Raw genomic sequence first — 18669 nt, 5'->3', positions numbered from 1 at the left:
AAATGAAGGATGTACCTTATGCTAGTGCACTTGGAAGTGTTATGTATGCTCAAGTTTGCACTAGACCAGATATTGCTTTCGCAATAGGACTTCTAGGCAGATATCAATCAAATCTAGGACACGATCACTGGGTTGCTACCAGAAGGTTTTGAGATACATAAAGAGGACAAGAGACTATATACTGATTCACAGACATGTTCAGGACCTGTAGCTAGTAAGGTATCCATATGCAAACTTTGTTGGCTGTCAAGATGAATCAAAGTTGACAATTGGATACATTTTTAAGTTAGCATGAGGTGCAGTATCATGGAAAAACGAGAAATAGAAATCTATATTATCCTCTACCATGCAAGCGGAGTTTATAGCATACTTTTCAGCAACTACTCAGGCAATTTGGCTCAGGAACCTCATTAGGGAGTTGATCGTATTTGACTTTGTGGATAGGCCTATAAAGTTATATTGTGACAATAACTCTGCAGTGTTGTTTATAAACAACAACAGAAGTCTCGAGGGGTCTAAGTAGATGGCAGTCAAGTTTTTGACCATAAAGAAAATAGTTCAGAATGGTGACATTAAAGTAGAGCATATTCTCACAGATGATATGGTTACAAATCCACTAATTAAAGGTCTTCACCCTTGTGTATTTGAACGATATATCATTAACATGGGCTTAGGAGCATCAAGGGATCATGTTGTTTAGTGGGAGCTGATTTTGTCTTTGCTCTAATAAAGTTTACATATATGTTTTGTTACATTTAGTAACATGTTTTGATATGTATCAACTCATTTGCATTCAATAAGGTGTCTATGAATGCTTTGTTATCATGTTGAATACATATATCCAGTAAAAATCTCAAGGTAATGTGTAAACCTTGAGTAAAGGCTAGGGGCATCTGGTTATTAGCCTTAAGGATATGTCTTGTTACACATAAAGTAAAGTTAACTATAATGATAAGACATATGTAGGTTCATTTGAACCATAACGATATTCTCTAGTGACACATTTGGTTTTGTAACACTTAAGGAAAGAGAATATGGACCGACAAGGGGATGACACATAAAGTATTACTCTTTTTGAGGTGTTATCCAATTACCACATTACCATATTGAATCCATATCATTAGAGTTAATAACGTTTGTGACCATGGAAGGCTCTGTGTGTATACATGCAGTTTTCGCCATAATTCGGTGTTTGAGACTTTATGGGATCGGATTGACTACTAAGAATTATCACTAGATCAACATAAAGGTGCACACATGTAGTACATAGTTCTGATGTGGGCTACATTCATTGATATTGTAATTTACGATTTTACGGGGTTGGTCTAATAATATAAGATATAAAGTTTCTTAATTAGTCTAATATAGGACTGGCTAATGTGGGCCTGACCCGTGATGAGAGGGCTTGGCTTAAAACTCTATAATAGTGCTCAAGTCCCTCCTCTAACCCTAACGTACAAATTATCTCACATAAGGGGAAAACGCCAACTGTAAGAGGTAGTCTCATCGAGCCAGTGATACAGAGAGTAATAGAGGAGAAAACTTTCGCTGAGCATCGTCGCTATTCCGCATCAAGAACGACGGATTTCAAATCAGGTGCACAAATTCCTTTTACTCTATTACTGTGTTCTAGATTCTAGTTATGGAGATATTGGGTGTCGTCTTATCGCGACTAACATAACAAATTAATGATTTGTCAATTTAGTCCTTAACTTTTTAACGATTTGTCAATTTAGTCATTCCTGCTAGTTTTGGCCAATCGCTGACGTGGTGGTCTAGTCAACGCCGGACATCCTACAAGGCATGGTTTAGCCGACACTGACATGGATAATTTTTTTTAAAAAATTATTTTTTCTTTCTTTTTTCTTGTCTTTTTTTTTTTCCCCTTTTTCCATATGTTGGGCCTTGCCTCAAGTGAGGGACGCCCACACCTAGGTTGGCGAGGGCAACCCTTGCCCTCGCCCAATCTAGCAAAGGGTTTCCCTCGTCAATGCAAGCAAGGGCAACCCTCGCTAGCTCAGGCCCGAGAATCCCTCGCCCGAGGGTGGCTCTCGCTTAAGGTCGACAACCTCTGCCAACCATCGACGAGGCCTAGCGATGGCCAACGGAGGGAAAAAAGGAAAAACAAAAACAAAAAAAGGAAAATAAAAGAAAAGGGAAAAAAAGAAAAAAAAATTGGAAAAATTGCCCACGTCAGTTCCGGCCGTGCCACGTAGGACGGCCGGCATTAACTAGGTTGTTACGTCAGCAATTTCCAAGCAAAATTAGTTTGAAGGACTAAATTGGCAAATCATTAAAAGATTTAGAACTAAATTAACAAATTATCAAAAGGTTTAAGACTAAATTGATACAATTGAAAAGTTTAGGATTAAATTAACCGCCGTACAATAAGCTTAGAACTTTTTGAATAATTTTTCCGATAAGCTATTGTCCTCTGTTTTTTCTTTTCTTTTTCACTTTGCCTCAAATTCGAGCATAGTCACTAACAATGACTACATGATCATGAAGATGTAATCTCATGTTTGTAAAATGTAATCTTACTATACTGACAAGCATCATTATTAAGTCAGAAAGCAGTACTTCAATTATAGAAATTCATACGATTTATTATTTGTAATACTTACTGAGCTTGCCCCGCAAAACTTTATGAATCTATTCCTATTTGAACTCTTAAGGGGTGACCCTAAAAAGAATGCTCAAGTGTTACGATAAAGATCCATTACTTTATATCATTTACTCTTGTTAAGTTTTCACCATAGTCAATAACTTTCCAGACTTCGTATAATTAGGAAAAAAGTAGTATTGACATCTAAATTTAGATGACCTAACTTAATCATTAATTGCATAGTATATTAGGAGCCAATCTTAATCCATAAACAAAATATTAGTTAAATTGCTTATAAATATGAAGAGTATATTAATTAAGCTTATAAAATTGTTCTTGAGTTTGTTCAGTGGGATGGGTGAGAAAATATGTGAAAGTATGTCTTTGACATTGAAAACTGAACCGGTCGGCCTGCTAGATCAAGACAAGAGAGCTCAACGTACGGTCCCGCAAAAATGGTGAGCACGCATTTTTTTAAGGTCGGAATGTGTTGAAATTTTGAGGAGACTACATAGTTCTTCAACCCCACCAAAGGAATCGAGCATCAAAGAAATAGAGACCCAGGGATTCAACCAAGAGCCTAAGTAGCACGGACACGTTATTTGTGCTTCCGAATCGGTGTCCGACACGTGTCGCGTGTCCGACACGCTTCGACACGCAGTCAACGCGTGTTGGAGATCCGACACGCGGTCAACGCGCCGGACACGCCGGCGACACGCGAGTCCGGAGCAAAAGGGAGATAGAAGAAAGAAAAGCCCCCTCTCGTCAGATCTCTCGCTCGCCAAATCGAGGCTCGGATGCTGCGAACCCCACCACGAATCCTCTCGGAGAAATGGGGAATGGGGAGGTGGGGGATCTGAGAATCGGTCAGGATGGGGGGAGAGAATTTGCCCGGGGCAGGGAGGATCTGGAAATCTAGGTCGAACAACGAGGTCGGGAAGGGTTTTGAGAACTCACCAACGACCCCCAATCCTCCCGAGCCGAGCGTCATGGATGAGCGAGCTGAGCGAATCGGAGTTTTCGCGGCGAGAACTGCCGGAGATCTGATCGGAGAAGAGGGAGGGAGAGAGAGAGAGAGCGCGAGAGATTGATACAGAGATGAGAGATAGAGAGAAAGTCAAAAGACAAGAAAATCTAGGGAAAGAAAAGGAAAGTGGGCTGGCTGCTTTTTATTTTTATTTTTTATCTTGTACTTTTCTTTTTTCAAATTTAATTATTTACTTTTAGTTTCTTAACTAATATATTTATTTATATATAATTATTTTTTGAAAACTTATGTGTATAATTTTTTAGGGTAAGTTCACTCTAAGCTTTTTATTATTATTTATTTACTTATTTGAATCAAATTTAAAAATAATAATTTATCATATATATAAAAATATATATATTTAATATACAACGTGTCCCAACGTGTCGGAATTCTCTATTTTTTAGAAATGACGTGTCGCGTGTCGTGTCGCGTGTCGCTTGTCGCGTCTCCGTGCTACTTAGCCAAGAGCTACCAACTCTCACCAAGCCCGATCCTTGGTCATGATTCACACTGACTACAGTGATCAGCTCTTTCGACGTGCCCAACTGCCACAATGATGTCCTCGCCGTCACTGCCTTAACTGTCATTCCCTCACCACGGTATCACCGCCTGCCCTTCTCCGGTTGTCGTTGTCAAACTTTCGCCACGGGTCTCGTTAGAGTCAAAGTTCCAAATTAGGTAATTTCTCAAGCTCAATCTGAATATTTAGGTTCCTAAATTGGATTATATTGATTCCAATCTTGATTTGGCTTGAAATTTTAGATGATTCCAGAATAGGAAATTCCTCGTTTGAATTGCATATAGTCGAGGTTTCGATCTTTAAGACTTAAGATCGGATCCCCGGTTATCTTTATTTCCTAATTTGGGTCATAGTGAATATTCGATTATGTGGGGCTCGTTATATTGCATGTTGCTAATTAAATGAAGTTTCATATTATGAAAAGTACAAGAAAAAAATTGCATTACATATTGAGATATATTGCATTCATATTATTTTCCTAATTTAGAATTGAATATTTAGGAATCATGTACTTAATTAGAATATTACTTAATTTTAGAATCGCCGGCCAGCGACCGACAGAGAAAAGAAGAAAATAATAGAAAAATAAAAAGAAAAATAATCAAAAGAAAAGGAATGTGAAGGAGCGTAGAGAGGAAAGAGAATGGAAAATGATTTCCTCTCTCTAAAAAATAATCAGGCCACGCCCAACGGTGTCCGAGTTCGTGCCACTTTGGTCCGACGCTGCAGACCAGTCGGAGCTGCTTTCAGCCGAGAGCCTAGCACTCAGCCTCGCTGTTGTTGTCTCATCTGCACCACACCTTCCACCTGCGAGTCGAGATGCCTCAGTCCACCGCTGTGATGTTGCAGACCAGTCCCGACGACAGAGCTGCTTCCAGCCAAGAGCCTAGCACCCAGCCTCGCCGTTGCTGTCTCGCCTACATCGAGAATTGCAGTTAATCCCAACAATCTGGCGAGCCCTCTGCAGCAATGACGACTCCCCTTGCAACAATCTTAACAGTCAGGGTTTGTCTCCGCGGAAACCGTGAACCACCGTTAGTAACATCACCGCCGTGAGCACCACCGAGCAGCCCCTCCTCGGTCTCTTCTTTGTTTGTCTCTCACGTTCATTAGAGTTGTCTAGATTGGACTAGAGATCCCTATGTCAGAAATGGGATCACAAATTCCAACAACGACGAAGTGAAGCGTATTTTGAAAAGATTGAACTAACTTCGATGACGATCGCAACAATGTTGACGATTTTGTAGATTCACATAAAAAGGGGTGTCCCCAGCACACAAGGCTTATTGCCACGAGAGGGTTGGTTCCGAGGCACGTGTGGTTTGATTGCTATCAATTAATATGATTCTGCATCCTTCTGCAAGCGTGTAGAGTAAGCAGAAGGCCCGCTTCAGTTCGATGCGTGTGAAAGAGATAGAAAAGATATAGAAGACCGCAGAAAAGTGTTGATGTTGATCTGCAAGTTGACCGGAGCTTATCCGTGACAAATGTTTGCTAATACAACTGTAACTTCTCATCCATTAGAGATGAGTATTAGCAGCAAGTTGACCACAATTTCGCTCCAAAGAAAAGATCTGGTGCCATACTCTTAAAACCATCATAACTTAAAAAAAAAAATGAAGTACAAGGTCAAACATTTAACAAAAGAAGTGAGATAGTTCCAACCCCAACCTTTGAACGTCGCCTTCGTGAGCCATGTTTTCAAAAGTTCCACGCACAATGACATATTCCAAACCATGGGTAACGAGATAAGAAACAAGAAAATAGTTTAGCGCCAACGACTAAAATTTGCCAATGGAATGAAACATTGTGTGACGAATCCCGTTAACCTTCTCTTTTGATAGATATCGACTTCTAGTTGACTCAGCCCAAAGTTACTTGAATGAAAGCCTCCAAATCTCACGAAGGTTGGATGAACCATCAGCCACTTCAGCTACTATGCTGCTTGCCATTACGCCTGGCCAAAGAATGAAACACAAACAGTAGCAGATTTCGTCATTGCTGGAGACTATCTTGAATAAAAAGGAAGATTCTTGGGAAGGTTTTGCTTGGAAAACAGTATTTCCAGGTAAGGAAAACATGATCCCGTAGATAAAAAAATGTGAGCAGCACTAGCTATTGTGGTACACGTCGCGTGATTCCATCTAAAGGCATAATTCGCTAGAAAAAGGTATCAAAGCTCAAGGAGTGTCCATGTAACTTTATTAAACTCAAAGGATTCTGCCAATGAGTACCAAACCATTTTCTACACGATGCACATTATCTACAAAACACAAAGCAAAAATTAAAATTAAAATTCAGTCCATAAAGGCAGCTTCAGTCAGGGTGTTCAATTTTCCAAGACTTACCATCTTTCTCCACCAGAGACAGAAATCTCCGTGTTCCCCCTCCAACTCCAAAGTAATGCTTCTTACCAGCCATGTAAGTAACTCCATGAGGACGACTCATGCACTGTTTGCAAAAAGCCAATACAAGAAGAAATGAGAACTGCGTCATTGCAGAAGGCACACTATGCACAGATCCAAACTAACCTTCTTTACAAGTTCATAGAGATTTTGGAGAGAGGACACTGAATACACTGTCTCGGCCATTAATATAACATCATAACCCCCTGAGGCCGAGCCATTATCTCCATTTGTGTGCTCTTCATTATCTTTTACATATGGAAGTATTTGATGGACACTGCTCCAGTCACCACCAAAGAAACGAATATCTCTTTCTGCTAGGCTACATTCAGGAGGTTGGGATTTCTTCAAATTTGCATCCACATTTGGAACGGTTAGACATCGCAGTACCTCTGCATTGAAGTCTTGTAGGTGAACGGTAGGAGCACCCTACTACAGCGAATCGAAGTCATTGTATGAGATTCAGCTAATCCATGACAAGCATCAACTTGGCCATGACTAGGTGAAATATAAGATGAATACTTTACCTCAAGGCATGCAAAGATTGCCGGAAGTCCATGACCGCATCCAAGCTAAAAATAATGCAATTTCATTAATGAAAGCAACAGAAGAGAGAAGAATTGTTCGCTTGACTTAGATCAGTAACGATCAATATAAAAGGGAAGTTGGATTGGTAAATGACATGGAAGGAAAATATTACTACAATTGGAACTTAACATAAATCAGATCACAGTGCAACTAGCTGTTTTGGAACTTAACCCAGTATACAACTTAATATCCTTACCCTCGTGACAACCAAAAAGCAACCACCAGAAGGTCATGGCAGCCTATAGAAATCAGTGCAGACAAACGCAAAATAAACCACTCAACATTGCACACCTACGTTTCATTCAGCCTCCTTGTAAAAAGACTAAAATTAGTCGATTCATGAATGAACAAACATAAACATGCAAAACAGAGGAACTTGATTAAGATCATCTTAAAGCATCGCTAGCCAATAGCCACCAAAACGGTCATTTGGAATAAGATCATCATCTTAGCATAGGAAGGCATTCCATTTGAAGCAATTAAGATTACATTTGGAGGCTAATCTTTCGGGGCGAAGTGGTTGAAGACTTGAAGTTAGATTTGTTACAAATCCTGCATTGCAAGTCAGTGAGCAAACTGCTTGTATAAAGTAGGCAAACAACCATTGATCAACATACTCTGCAACAACTTTCATCTACATCATTTCTATTCCCAGTTAAAGCACAAAGGGCTCAAAGAACAGATTTGAACAATTCTTAGGGACTACAAACTTTTGAGCTTCAGATAGATTGAAATATATATATATTTTTTTTTTTGATACCCAGGATCCAGCTTGGCACCCTTCGGGTGCTCATGGCCACTGCGGGCCCGACAGGCCCAACGACGACCACCGACTATACCTGGAGGGGAGCTAGCCCAGGAACCCACAACCAGGGCTCCCCACTTAAGACGCTAGCAACTGGAAGATTTGAACTCGTTCCCTCGGCGATGAGGTAGTAGAGCGCAAACCATCTCAGCCACCCACCGGTGGGTAGATTGAAATATATTTATAGAGGAAAAAAGCAAGAAATAGTTACTCCAAAGTCCAAACCACTAGGAAAAGTCATGGAAGTGTCAAAGATGGTAAAAATACCCAGGGTATTATGCAGAGAGACAATACCTACATATGGGTACCTAAGAAGCTAATCACATGATGCACAAAAATCACAACTGATGCGAAACTTGAAGGTTGTTAAAAAAGTATTAACCTCGTGTCTAAATTCCAAGCTTCAACACTGCTTAATACAGAGTAAATATTTGGATCATTGAGACTGCTTAGAGTTATGTAATCCTAGCACCTCTAGACCAAAAGCGCAGCACACTTCCCCACTGGCAAAGCAGAATTTTAATGTGCAGAAATTTTTCATTCGACACTCTGTAAAATCAGCAACCATATCAGTTTCCTAAGCAAAAAAGTTCAAAAGCTGGATATCCCATGGCTGCAAGAAAACGCAAACTTGTGCTATACTCCAGTGATCTCTTTCCTACGGAGGAACACAAATTCCCAACGTGCAATGACAAAGCAGCATTTTGTACGTCCTAAATATAACACTCAAACTCTGACATGCAACACTCTTAAGAACAATAAAATTTATCAGCACTAGTAGCATTTCCTTCTATCCCCTAGCACCTAAAATTAACAATATACAAGCCTCCAGTCCAAGCACCAGATTTAGTTGGCCTCCTACACACACTACTGTTTGTGAAAAGAACAAACAAGAATTTTCTTTCATCCGTCATTGTGCACATAAAAAAAAACAAGAAATGCAGGCATGGGCTTCTAAAAATTCCAAATATGGGTGATGTATTAGCAAGAAGCAAGCTATTACTACTCTTACTACTAGCTTTTCCATCCACGTTCCACAATGGCTACAAAGTGAATCACCTGAAATTATAAGCCCACCTCTAGCACTCTCTTTCCACTAAATGATAGATGCCCAGCTTGGATTTCTGACTGGAGGGCTTTAACCAAATCTATCGAGCCTTCCCATAGCTTCAGTCCTCCTACACACCAAATCCACTAGTCATGTTTACGTGCAACACTCCAGTCAACCAAGCACAGGAACTAGAATGTGCGTGAATAACAGAATTTGATCTTTCATCTGCAAAGACAAAAGTGAAGAATTGCGGGTTTTACGCACCTTCATATTTCCCGGGCACCAAGTCCGAATTGGACAAGCAAAAGACCTCTTGGGTGCTGACCCGGCCCTAGCACAGACAACAATACAGCGCTCAGACCACCAATTTTACAAGCATTAACATCTTCAATTACTTTGCCCAGCAAAATAAGCAAACCTTTCAATATTCAGATTGATCATTCACGACTACCAAGCTCAAAAAAGTCATTTTATTTCCATTCTCATGCTCTCCAATCACTTCAAAACGAAACAAGTCTTCTCACTCTCCGAGCAACTAAAGAAGACCGCAGGCAAGCTTACCTTGAGCAACGTGAGTTCTCCCAGATTGACGGGCTCCACAGTGTACTTGACATTCTCCGAAACCTAGGCGACACAAAATAACATCAATATCAACGAAACCCTAGAAAAGGTTCGATCTTGGGAAACACCATCGATCGATTTTTGATGGGAAACGATTCGGACCTCCGAGGGAAGCACTTCAACGGAAGGAGGAGGTGGGTGAAGCGCCTCCTGTGGAGAATCGCCGGCGAACCCGAACCCGAAACTGGCGAAATCGCCGGATGATGAGAACAACTGGAAGCCCGAGTTCGCCGCCATTAAAGCTTCAGAGCTCTCTTTCTCTCTCCATCTCTCTCTCTCAAATGCTCAAGAGTAGAGGTGGCCACGGGCCGGTTTTGGCCCGGAACCGGACCGGAACCGGCCCGGTCAAACCCGGGCCCGGCCCGTTGACCGGGCCCGCGGTTCGGAACGGAACCGGAACCGGCCCGTGGCATACGGTCCCGGTTCCGGTTCCAGAAAAATTTGAACCGGCCCGGAACCGCCGGTTCCGGGCCGGTTCTGCGAAAAAAAAAATTTAAAAAAAAAAACTGCAGGCTGCAGCACAGCCTGCAGTGCAGGCCATGTTGCAGCGCTGCAGCAGCCTGCAGAACGGGCCAACCCAAAAAAAAAAAAAAAAAAAAAAATTTTATCCGCAGCACCTTGCGGCCCGTTGGGGCAACGGCTACGCCCCAACGGGCGTTTTTATAATAATAAAAAAAAAACACATAACCGTTGCAATTTTGCAACGGTTATGTTTTATTTTTTTTAATTCTAAATTTTCTTCTATTTTTTTCCTATAAATTCTCTCAAATTCTCACAATACACACACAATTCTCTCAAATTCTCTTCAATTCTCTTCTCTCAAGTCTCAAATTTTCTCAATACTCGAAATTCTCTCAAATTATCTGAAATTCTCTCAATTTTCTCAATCCACGCAATTCTTTCTTAATTCTCCCAATTAATCCGCTCAATTCTCTCAATCCATTCGAAAAATGGCAAGTGGAAGTCGAGTGCCAACTGGCAAAGGTAAGAATATCGCAACGGAATCCCATCATTCTTTTGATCCTCGTGAATATGCAGATTTTCAAGATGATGAAATCAACATTTTTCACAATCTGGAGCGCGTCCCGACGCAATAAAGTTTTCATCCTCCTGCTGAAATATCTACAACAAAGGAAGCGGAACGGGAATTTACATCTGACATTTGGAATCACTTCACGAAAATGGAAAGGTTTGATATCGGTCAAAAAAGGTATGATATAATTTGTAAATATTGTGGAAAAATATATAAATATACAGGTGGACAAGGATATGGAACATTTAAACGACATCTTATGAGCAAACATCCAACCGAAACGGGAATCGATATCGGGCAACAATAAATTTCCGGGTACGTCAATCCTAACACTTCCCCTTTATTTCGTTTTAATGAAAAAACTTATAAGGAAGAATTAGGCAAATTTATTTCCGTTGAGCATTTAGCATTTAATTTTGGAGAAAGATTTGGTTTTAATGAATTTGTACAAAAAGCATGTGCTCCACAAGCAAAACGTGTTTCTAGAAATACAATTAAATGAGTAATTAAAGATCTTTACAAAAATGGAAAAAATGATTTACAAATTTTTTTTATGCAATTTAATGGATGCGTGCATATAGGTAGTGATATTTGGAGTGATCATTGGCAAAATCATTCTTACATGGACATAACATGTCATTGGATAGATGACGAGTGGACTATTCAAAAAAGAGTTATTGCATTTAGAGTTTTCGATGATCATCATACGGCAAATAATATTTATAGACTAATTAGGCAAGTTTTAGAAGAATATTATTTGCTTAACAAAATTTTTTCAATTGGTTTTGATAATGCCGCAGCAAATACCGCTTCAATTGCCGAGTTAGAAAATATTTGTAAACCCGCTTTTGGCGGAAAATTTTTTCACATTAGATGTGCTTGTCATGTTTTAAATTTATGTGTACAAGATGGCTTGAAAACTCTTGATATTTTTCTTCAACCAATAAAAACGGCGATTCAATTTTTATGGAAACATCCCAAAAAAATGAAAGAATGGGGTAGATTTTGTAGAGATAATGGCAAAAAGCCAAAAAGATTTCCAAGAGATGTTCCAACTCGTTGGAATTCTACTTTCCACTTGCTTAGTGAATCTTTAGCATATAAAGATTTATTATGTGCATTCATTTCTAATAATATACCTGAGATTAATTTATACCCACAAGAGTGGCATATTTGCCAAAATTTTTTAGATCTTTTAAAGGTTTTTAATGATGCAACTTATACTTTGTCTGGTGTTTATTATCCTACTACACATTTATTTTTAGTAGAGTGTACTAATATTGTCGGAACTTTTGATGAATATGAAAATGATGTTGAATTACAACATACTATAGTTGCAATGAAAATGAAATGGCTTCATTATTATAGTGAAATTCCCATGATTTATTTAGTTGCTTGTGTTTTTGATCCGCGTTGCAAATTGGATGGCTTAAATGATTTTTTGCATGCGTATTATCAATGTTTACATTATGATGTGACAAATGTTACAACCATAGTACGTGAGGTTAAAAACGTAGTAATAGAATTATATAATGAATTTTATACTAAATATAATTTAGGTGATATTAGATCTTCTCAATCTACGGAGATACAAAATGACAAGACAGTAAAATTAGTAGAGGGTACCAACTTTTATTACATAGACAAAAAAAACAAAAGGGAGTAATAGGAAATATTTCTGAATTAGAGAGTTATCTAACCATTTTATTTGAGTTTACTGAAACCGAAGGTGGTACAGATTTTTTTATTTTGGATTGGTGGAAGAGGCACGCAAGCCAATACCCAATCCTTTCTCTTATTGCAAAACAGATTTTTTCAACCCCTTGTTCCACAGTTGCGGTCGAACAAGCATTCAGTGCCGGAGGTAATATTTTGAACGAACATTGTTCAAGATTAGATCCAGAATCAGTGGAGATGCAAGCTTATGTTGCTGATTGGACGAAGGCTCAATACCGGCAATAAGAGATAGATCGGAATAATGAATCCGAATTCTTTAACGACGGAGATACTACCGCTACCACTATCGGTACTGGAACGGGTAGTGACGATTGAGGGTAAAAGAACTATTGGAGTTGGCAAATATTTCGGGAACTCTTGTTTCTCATACCGGGTACGCCCACGTGAGCTTAGGGAAACCGAAATATAATCCGACGATATGTGACCTCTGGTCCCCTGCGCACGGAATGCTTAGGTTTTGGGATAATTTTAGGGTATATATATTGTACTCCTTTTTTTTTAAGATCGTTGTAACGAATTGTAATGTGCTTAATGATAATTTATTAAGTTGAAGCCATCTCTTTCTCTCTTGTCTTTTTGTCCCCAAATTTGAGTACAATTTACATTTTAATCACAATTTATATTGAATAATGTTCTATCACAAGAATAGTATTTTTTTTATTTTCATTTCTGTTTTTCCTTTTCTGTTTTTCTTCTTTTTCTTTTCCTTTTCCTTTTCTGTTTTTCCTTTTTCTCTTTTGTCTTTTTTCCTTGTTTCTGTTTTTAAAATTATAATTTATATTTTAATTTTTTTTTCTTCCTCCGCGGCCGCCGGTCGGGGCCGCGCGGAGGTCGCCGGCGTCGGGCGAGGGGGCCCTCGCCGGTGTCGGGCGAGGCGGCCCTCGCCTAGGCCGGGCGAGGCCGGCCTCGCCCGACGCCGGCGAGGCGAGGCTCGGCCTCACCTACAACCGGCGAGGCTCAACCTCGCCGGCGTCGGGCGAGGCCGGCCCTCGCCCGGGCCGGGCGAGGCCGGCCTCGCCCGGCGCGGCAAGGGTCGGCCTCGCCTCGCAACCGGCGAGGCTCGACCTCGCCGGCGTGGGCGAGGCCGGCCCTCCGGCGAGGCTCGACCTTGCCGGCGCGGGCGAGGCCGACCTCGCCCGGCCCGGGCGAGGGGCCGGCCTCGCCCGACACCGGCGGGGCCGCCGCCTAGAGGCGGCGACCTCCGCGCCGGCCCCGGCTATGGCCGACCGCGGAGGAAGAGAAAAAAAAGAAAAGGAAAAGGAAAAGAAAAAAAACAGTAAAAAATAGGAACCGGCCCGGAACCGGAACCGCCTCCGGCAGTTCCGGTTCACACTTGGCCATGAACCGGAACCGGTCGGTTCCGAACTGTGGCCACCTCTACTCAAGAGAACGACTCCTTGACTGTGCTCATGGGGAGTTTTTGGGTAGACTGTGTAATATTACTTAGGCTGCGCATGACAACGATTCTTTGCCCGAGAATAGATTCTGCTCAGAAATGATTCTTTTTTATTCTGTGTCCGGAATTGATTCTGAGCATTTTTAGGCTTTTGTTAACGGCCCAAAATTCTATCCCTGGAATAGAAAAAGAACAGAAATGCGTTTGGTAACGCCATAAAATTTCTTTTTATTAATGATATTTTTAAACATTTTAATATTTCTTTCTTTTTTTTCTTTTCTTTTTTTCTTTTCCTCCTTTTTGGCCATGGCCTGCTCGCCGGCCATGACCGGTAAAATATTTTTTTATTAATAATATTTTTATTAAAAGTATTTTTTTTGGCCATAGCCTGGTCGCCGGCCATGACCGGTAAAATATTTTTTTATTAATAATATTTTTTATTAAAAATATATATTTTTACTTTTTTTAGCCATGGATGGTAAAATATTTTTTTTATTAATAATATTTTTTATTAAAAATATATATTTTTATTTTTTTTGGCCATGGCCTGGTCGTCGGCCATGGCTGGTAAAATATTTTTATTAAAAATATATTTTTTTTTCTTTTTTTTGGCCATGGCCTGATCGCCGGCCATGGCCTGTAAAATATTTTTTTTATTAATAATATTTTTTATTAAAAATATACATTTTTATTTTTTTTGGCCATGGCCTGGTCGCTGGCCATGGCCGGTAAAATATTTTTTTTATTAATAATATTTTTATTAAAAATATATATTTTTTCTTTTTTTGCCATGGCCTGGTCACCGGCCATGGCAGGTAAAATATTTTTTTATTAATAATTTATTTTATTAAAAATATATATTTTTTCTTTTTTTGGGCCATGGCCTGGTCGTCGGCCATAGCCGGTAAAATATTTTTTATTTTAATAATATTTTTTTATTAAAATATTTTATTCTCGTCAAATCCGGCGAGGGCAGTCCTCGGGCCGGACATTAGAAGCTGCATTAAAAACCAAGAAAAGGAAGAAGAAAAAAAAATTGATTCTCAAAATTGTTCCCAGAATCAAGAAGCTACTTTTTTTTTATTCTTGAAAACTGATTCTGGGAACAATTTTTGACAAAATTGTGCCCAGAATCAAAAAATTAAACAAACGCATTTCTGTTCCCAAACTGATTCTGGGAACAAAAGAACAGAATCAAACACTGTTTTGCAAGTTGTCATGCGCAGCCTTAGCCCCCTCTTCTTTTTTTTTTAATTGCTACCAAGAAAAATCTCAAACTGATACATATGTGATAAATTTATCCTAAATTAATTTTTTTATTACAAAAAATCTCAAATAGATACTCCTATGACAAATTTACCCTCCGTTAGTTTCCGTTAAATTTGACCGTCAAATTGCTGAGTTGGATGACACGTGACAGTTGATGAGTGTATTAGTTTGGGGTTTTACTTCTCTATTTATCACTGGTTTACCAATTTATGACTTTTCGCGATATTAATCCAATTTAACGGAAGGTAAATTTATCACAAATGTACCAATTAAGGATTTTTGGTGGTCAAAAAATTAGTTTGGGGTAAATTTATCACGAATATACCAATTTGAGGTTTTTAGTAATCAAATATTAGTCCAGGGTGAATTCGTCACAGGTGTACCAATTTAGAGTTTTTCGTGATATTAACCCTTTTTTTGTCACAATTGGTTAGTTTCGCGGAAAATGTAACATCTCTAGAAAATATTTTCCATAAAGTCATTTTTCAGGAAAATGACAATATTTTATGTTGTTTAACTAAAACCTTCAAATAATTAGAAAATATTTTCCATTGTTTGGTATGGAAAATCCGATTTGATTTTTATAAATAGATATACACTATCTAAGCGCTAGTAACTTGCGCAGGGGTTGCTAGGGAATCAATTATGAGCACTAGAGTCTAGGGTCCGACCGCGATGGACCCCGACCTAGGTGCCAGGGATCAAGGCACAAGCACCTAGGTCGACGGACCCAAGCCAAGATCCCAAGCCCAACTTCCGGTGTCCGACCTTGATGGACCCAAGCACGACCTTTGTGGACACGGGCCCAAGTATTGGGGATCTGAACTTATGTACCAAGATCCTGCGTTCGGCCTTTATGGACCCAAACCCGAGTGTTGGGTCATCGAGTACGAGCATCAGGTTTTTTGGGCTCAGCCTCAATGGACCCAAGCACAGGTATCAGGGGCTCGGGCACAGAAACTGAGGTCCGGGGCTCTACCTCGATGGACCGGGGCAAGGGCACCGAAGATCTGTGTATAGGCATCGAGGTCACAGGCGCAATCTTGATGGACATGGGATCGAGCGTCGGAGACCTAATCTTGGATAAAGGGGACCCAGAACCAGCATTGGGGTTTGCGTGCTCAAGCATATAGCTTTGGGCCCAAATGCTAATGTATAGTCATATTTTGGAAAATGATTTTCGATTTTTTAAAGAGGAAATTATTTTCCTAAATTTAGGTATAGGTTTTCCATAGATTAGGAAAACATTTTTTATCGACTAATTTTCCTAAGTGAAGCCAGAAAATGAGGAAAATATTTCCCACAAAACAAACGAATTAATCTTTGGAAAAGTGACACAAATGGTTCTTGAACTTTACTTAATGTGCAATATAACCCCTAAATTTTTAATTTTTTCAATATGATCCTTGAAGTTTAACTCAATGTGTAATGTCGTCCCTAAACTTTTAATTTAGTCTCTAGATTAGACAATCTAGGGGTTAAATTGAATCCATCGATATAATTTTCCATGGACTAGATTGCACATTTACGAAAAGTTTATGGACCACAATGAACAAATTTTATACATTTTGGCTAAAGTTTAAGGATCACATTGAGCAAAATAAAAGTTCAGGGATTACATTGCACATTAAGCCAAAGTTCAAGGATCTTTTGTGTAATTATCCCCTTAATCTTTCAATCAAGTCATCCTTTAATTTTTAGTTATGATTCATATGGTTATTTTATATGCCTATTTTTAGCATTGTAAAAGAAGTGAGAAAAATACTTCTAAAATTCTAAAATTTAGTTTAATAAAGAAAAAACAGGGCCATCACTAGTCTAAATTCAATTTAGAATACTAGGAACATCATTCGGAGAAAATATATTTTTCCCTCAATTAGACTAAATTTAGGAATTCTAAATTTTCTTCTATTAGGCACGTGAAAAAAAGCACATTAACAAAATTAAATGTAATAATTCGATTAAGGACTTGAGTTCAGAAAATCAAGTTAGAGGGCCTGACTCGCACTAAAAAGTAGGTCAAGAATCCAATTACAAAAGAGTGCACAAGTTAGAAGAATAAATTTTAGAATTACCCCTTAATTATTTTAGGTCTAAATTTTTTGGACAAAAAAATGCGAAATGAATGCCTTGATATTCCGGGTGGCTCTCGACTACAAGTCCACTTACGTTTTCCCTAATTCCACATGTCTTATTTTGTGAAGCTTTATCTATTCCAAAGCGTCATTTCATTTCAATTAATTTATAAAAATAATCCCTTATTTCAATTGAGTATTTAATATATATATATAGAAAGGCATCGATGGACTTTTATGATTAAAATCTTAGAACCGATTGGAGAGTTAAATGACTATAAAACACGGGCTCTCACGTCCACTTGAAAATGATCCAACGACTCTTGTTCCTTTCTTTTTTTGGTCGGAATCCCACGACTCTTGTGGAGTCATAATAACGATGTGTAAAAGAAAATTCTCTATTTTGATAATTAAAATTAAATAAAAATTGAGATTTCATGAAGTTGCTCCCCTCCAAACTCAATGAGTACATTTGGTAGTTAGGATAAAAGCTGGCAAAATAGATTCATTAACCATTATTCAATTCAAATAAAATGGACCGGGTCAAAACGGGATTTATTTTTTTATAAAAAAAAATTCGTGGCAAAATTCGTTGCTAATTTGCCACGTAGTGTAATAGTCGATTCGTCGCTAATTTGCCCCGAAAAAACAAAAAAAATATTCTGTTTTTTTATAAAAAAAATCGTGGCAAAAATCGTGGCTAATTTGCCACGAAGTGTATTTGTCGCTAATTTGCCCCGAAAAAAAAAACACATTCTATTTTTTTATAAAAAAAAATCGTGGCAAAATTCATGGCTAATTTGCCACGAAGTGTATTCGTCGCAAAATTCGTCGCTAATTTGCCCCAAAAAAACAAAAAAAATACTCTATTTTTTTATAAAAAAAATTCGTGGCTAATTTGCCACGAAGTGTATTCGTCGCTAATTTGCCCTGAAAAAAAAATATACATTCTATTTTTTTATAAAAAAAAATCGTGGCAAAATTCGTGGCTAATTTGCCACGAAGTGTATTCGTTGCAAAATTCGTCGCTAATTTGCCCCAAAAAACCAAAAAAAATATTCTATTTTTTTATAAAAAAAATTCGTGGCAAAATTCGTGGCTAATTTGCCACGAGGTGTATTCGTCGCAAAATTTGTAGCTAATTTGCCCCGAAAAAACAAAAAAAAATATTCTATTTTTATTATAAAAAAAATTCGTGGCTAATTTGCCACGATGTGTATTCGTCACAAAATTCGTCGCTAATTTGCCCCGAAAAAACAAAAAAATATATTCTATTTTTTTATAAAAAAAAAATTCGTGGCTAATTTGCCACGAAGTGTATTCGTCGCAAAATTCGTCGCTAATTTGCCCCGAAAAAACAAAAAAAATATTCTATTTTTTTATAAAAAAATTCGTGGCAAAATTCGTGGCTAATTTGCCACGAAGTGTATTCGTCGCTAATTTGCCCCGAAAAAACAAAAAAAAATTCTATTTTTTTATAAAAAAAAAATTCGTGGCTAATTTGCCACGAAGTGTATTCGTCGCTAATTTGCCC

At 38.7% G+C, this 18669-nt stretch overlaps 1 protein-coding gene across 1 annotated transcript; it reads right to left on the bottom strand.

Annotated features, from left to right (window-relative positions):
• Positions 1 to 5738: 5738 nt before the first annotated feature.
• On the bottom strand, positions 5739 to 13802 carry LOC115683512 (uncharacterized). The gene is made up of 9 exons (XM_056320963.1): positions 13784 to 13802; positions 9728 to 9917; positions 9566 to 9628; positions 9269 to 9335; positions 9031 to 9131; positions 7088 to 7132; positions 6687 to 6989; positions 6504 to 6606; positions 5739 to 6112 (listed from the first exon to the last, which is right to left on the bottom strand). Exons 2-9 carry the CDS (start codon positions 9860 to 9862, stop codon positions 6030 to 6032), a joined length of 900 nt encoding a protein of 299 aa, XP_056176938.1. The 5' UTR covers positions 9863 to 9917; positions 13784 to 13802; the 3' UTR covers positions 5739 to 6029.
• Between the last annotated feature and the right edge of the window lie 4867 nt (positions 13803 to 18669).

Source organism: Syzygium oleosum, unplaced genomic scaffold (assembly GCF_021117445.2).
Source record: "Syzygium oleosum isolate NSW1041296 unplaced genomic scaffold, Sole_v2.1 Sole_v2.01, whole genome shotgun sequence".
Classification (NCBI taxonomy): Eukaryota; Viridiplantae; Streptophyta; class Magnoliopsida; order Myrtales; family Myrtaceae; genus Syzygium; species Syzygium oleosum.
Note: the sequence above shows the minus strand (reverse complement) of the source record. Positions and strands in the feature narration are given on the sequence as shown.

Coding starts and splice junctions, on each gene's coding strand:
- LOC115683512 (XM_056320963.1), bottom strand. CDS start 9,862: ATGGCGGCGAACTCGGGCTTCCAGTTGTTCTCATCATCCGGCGATTTC. Junction 9,336..9,565: donor GAGAACTCACGTTGCTCAAG/GTAAGCTTGCCT, acceptor TGTCTGTGCTAG/GGCCGGGTCAGCACCCAAGA. Junction 7,133..9,030: donor GTGGAAAGAGAGTGCTAGAG/GTGGGCTTATAA, acceptor CATTATTTTTAG/CTTGGATGCGGTCATGGACT.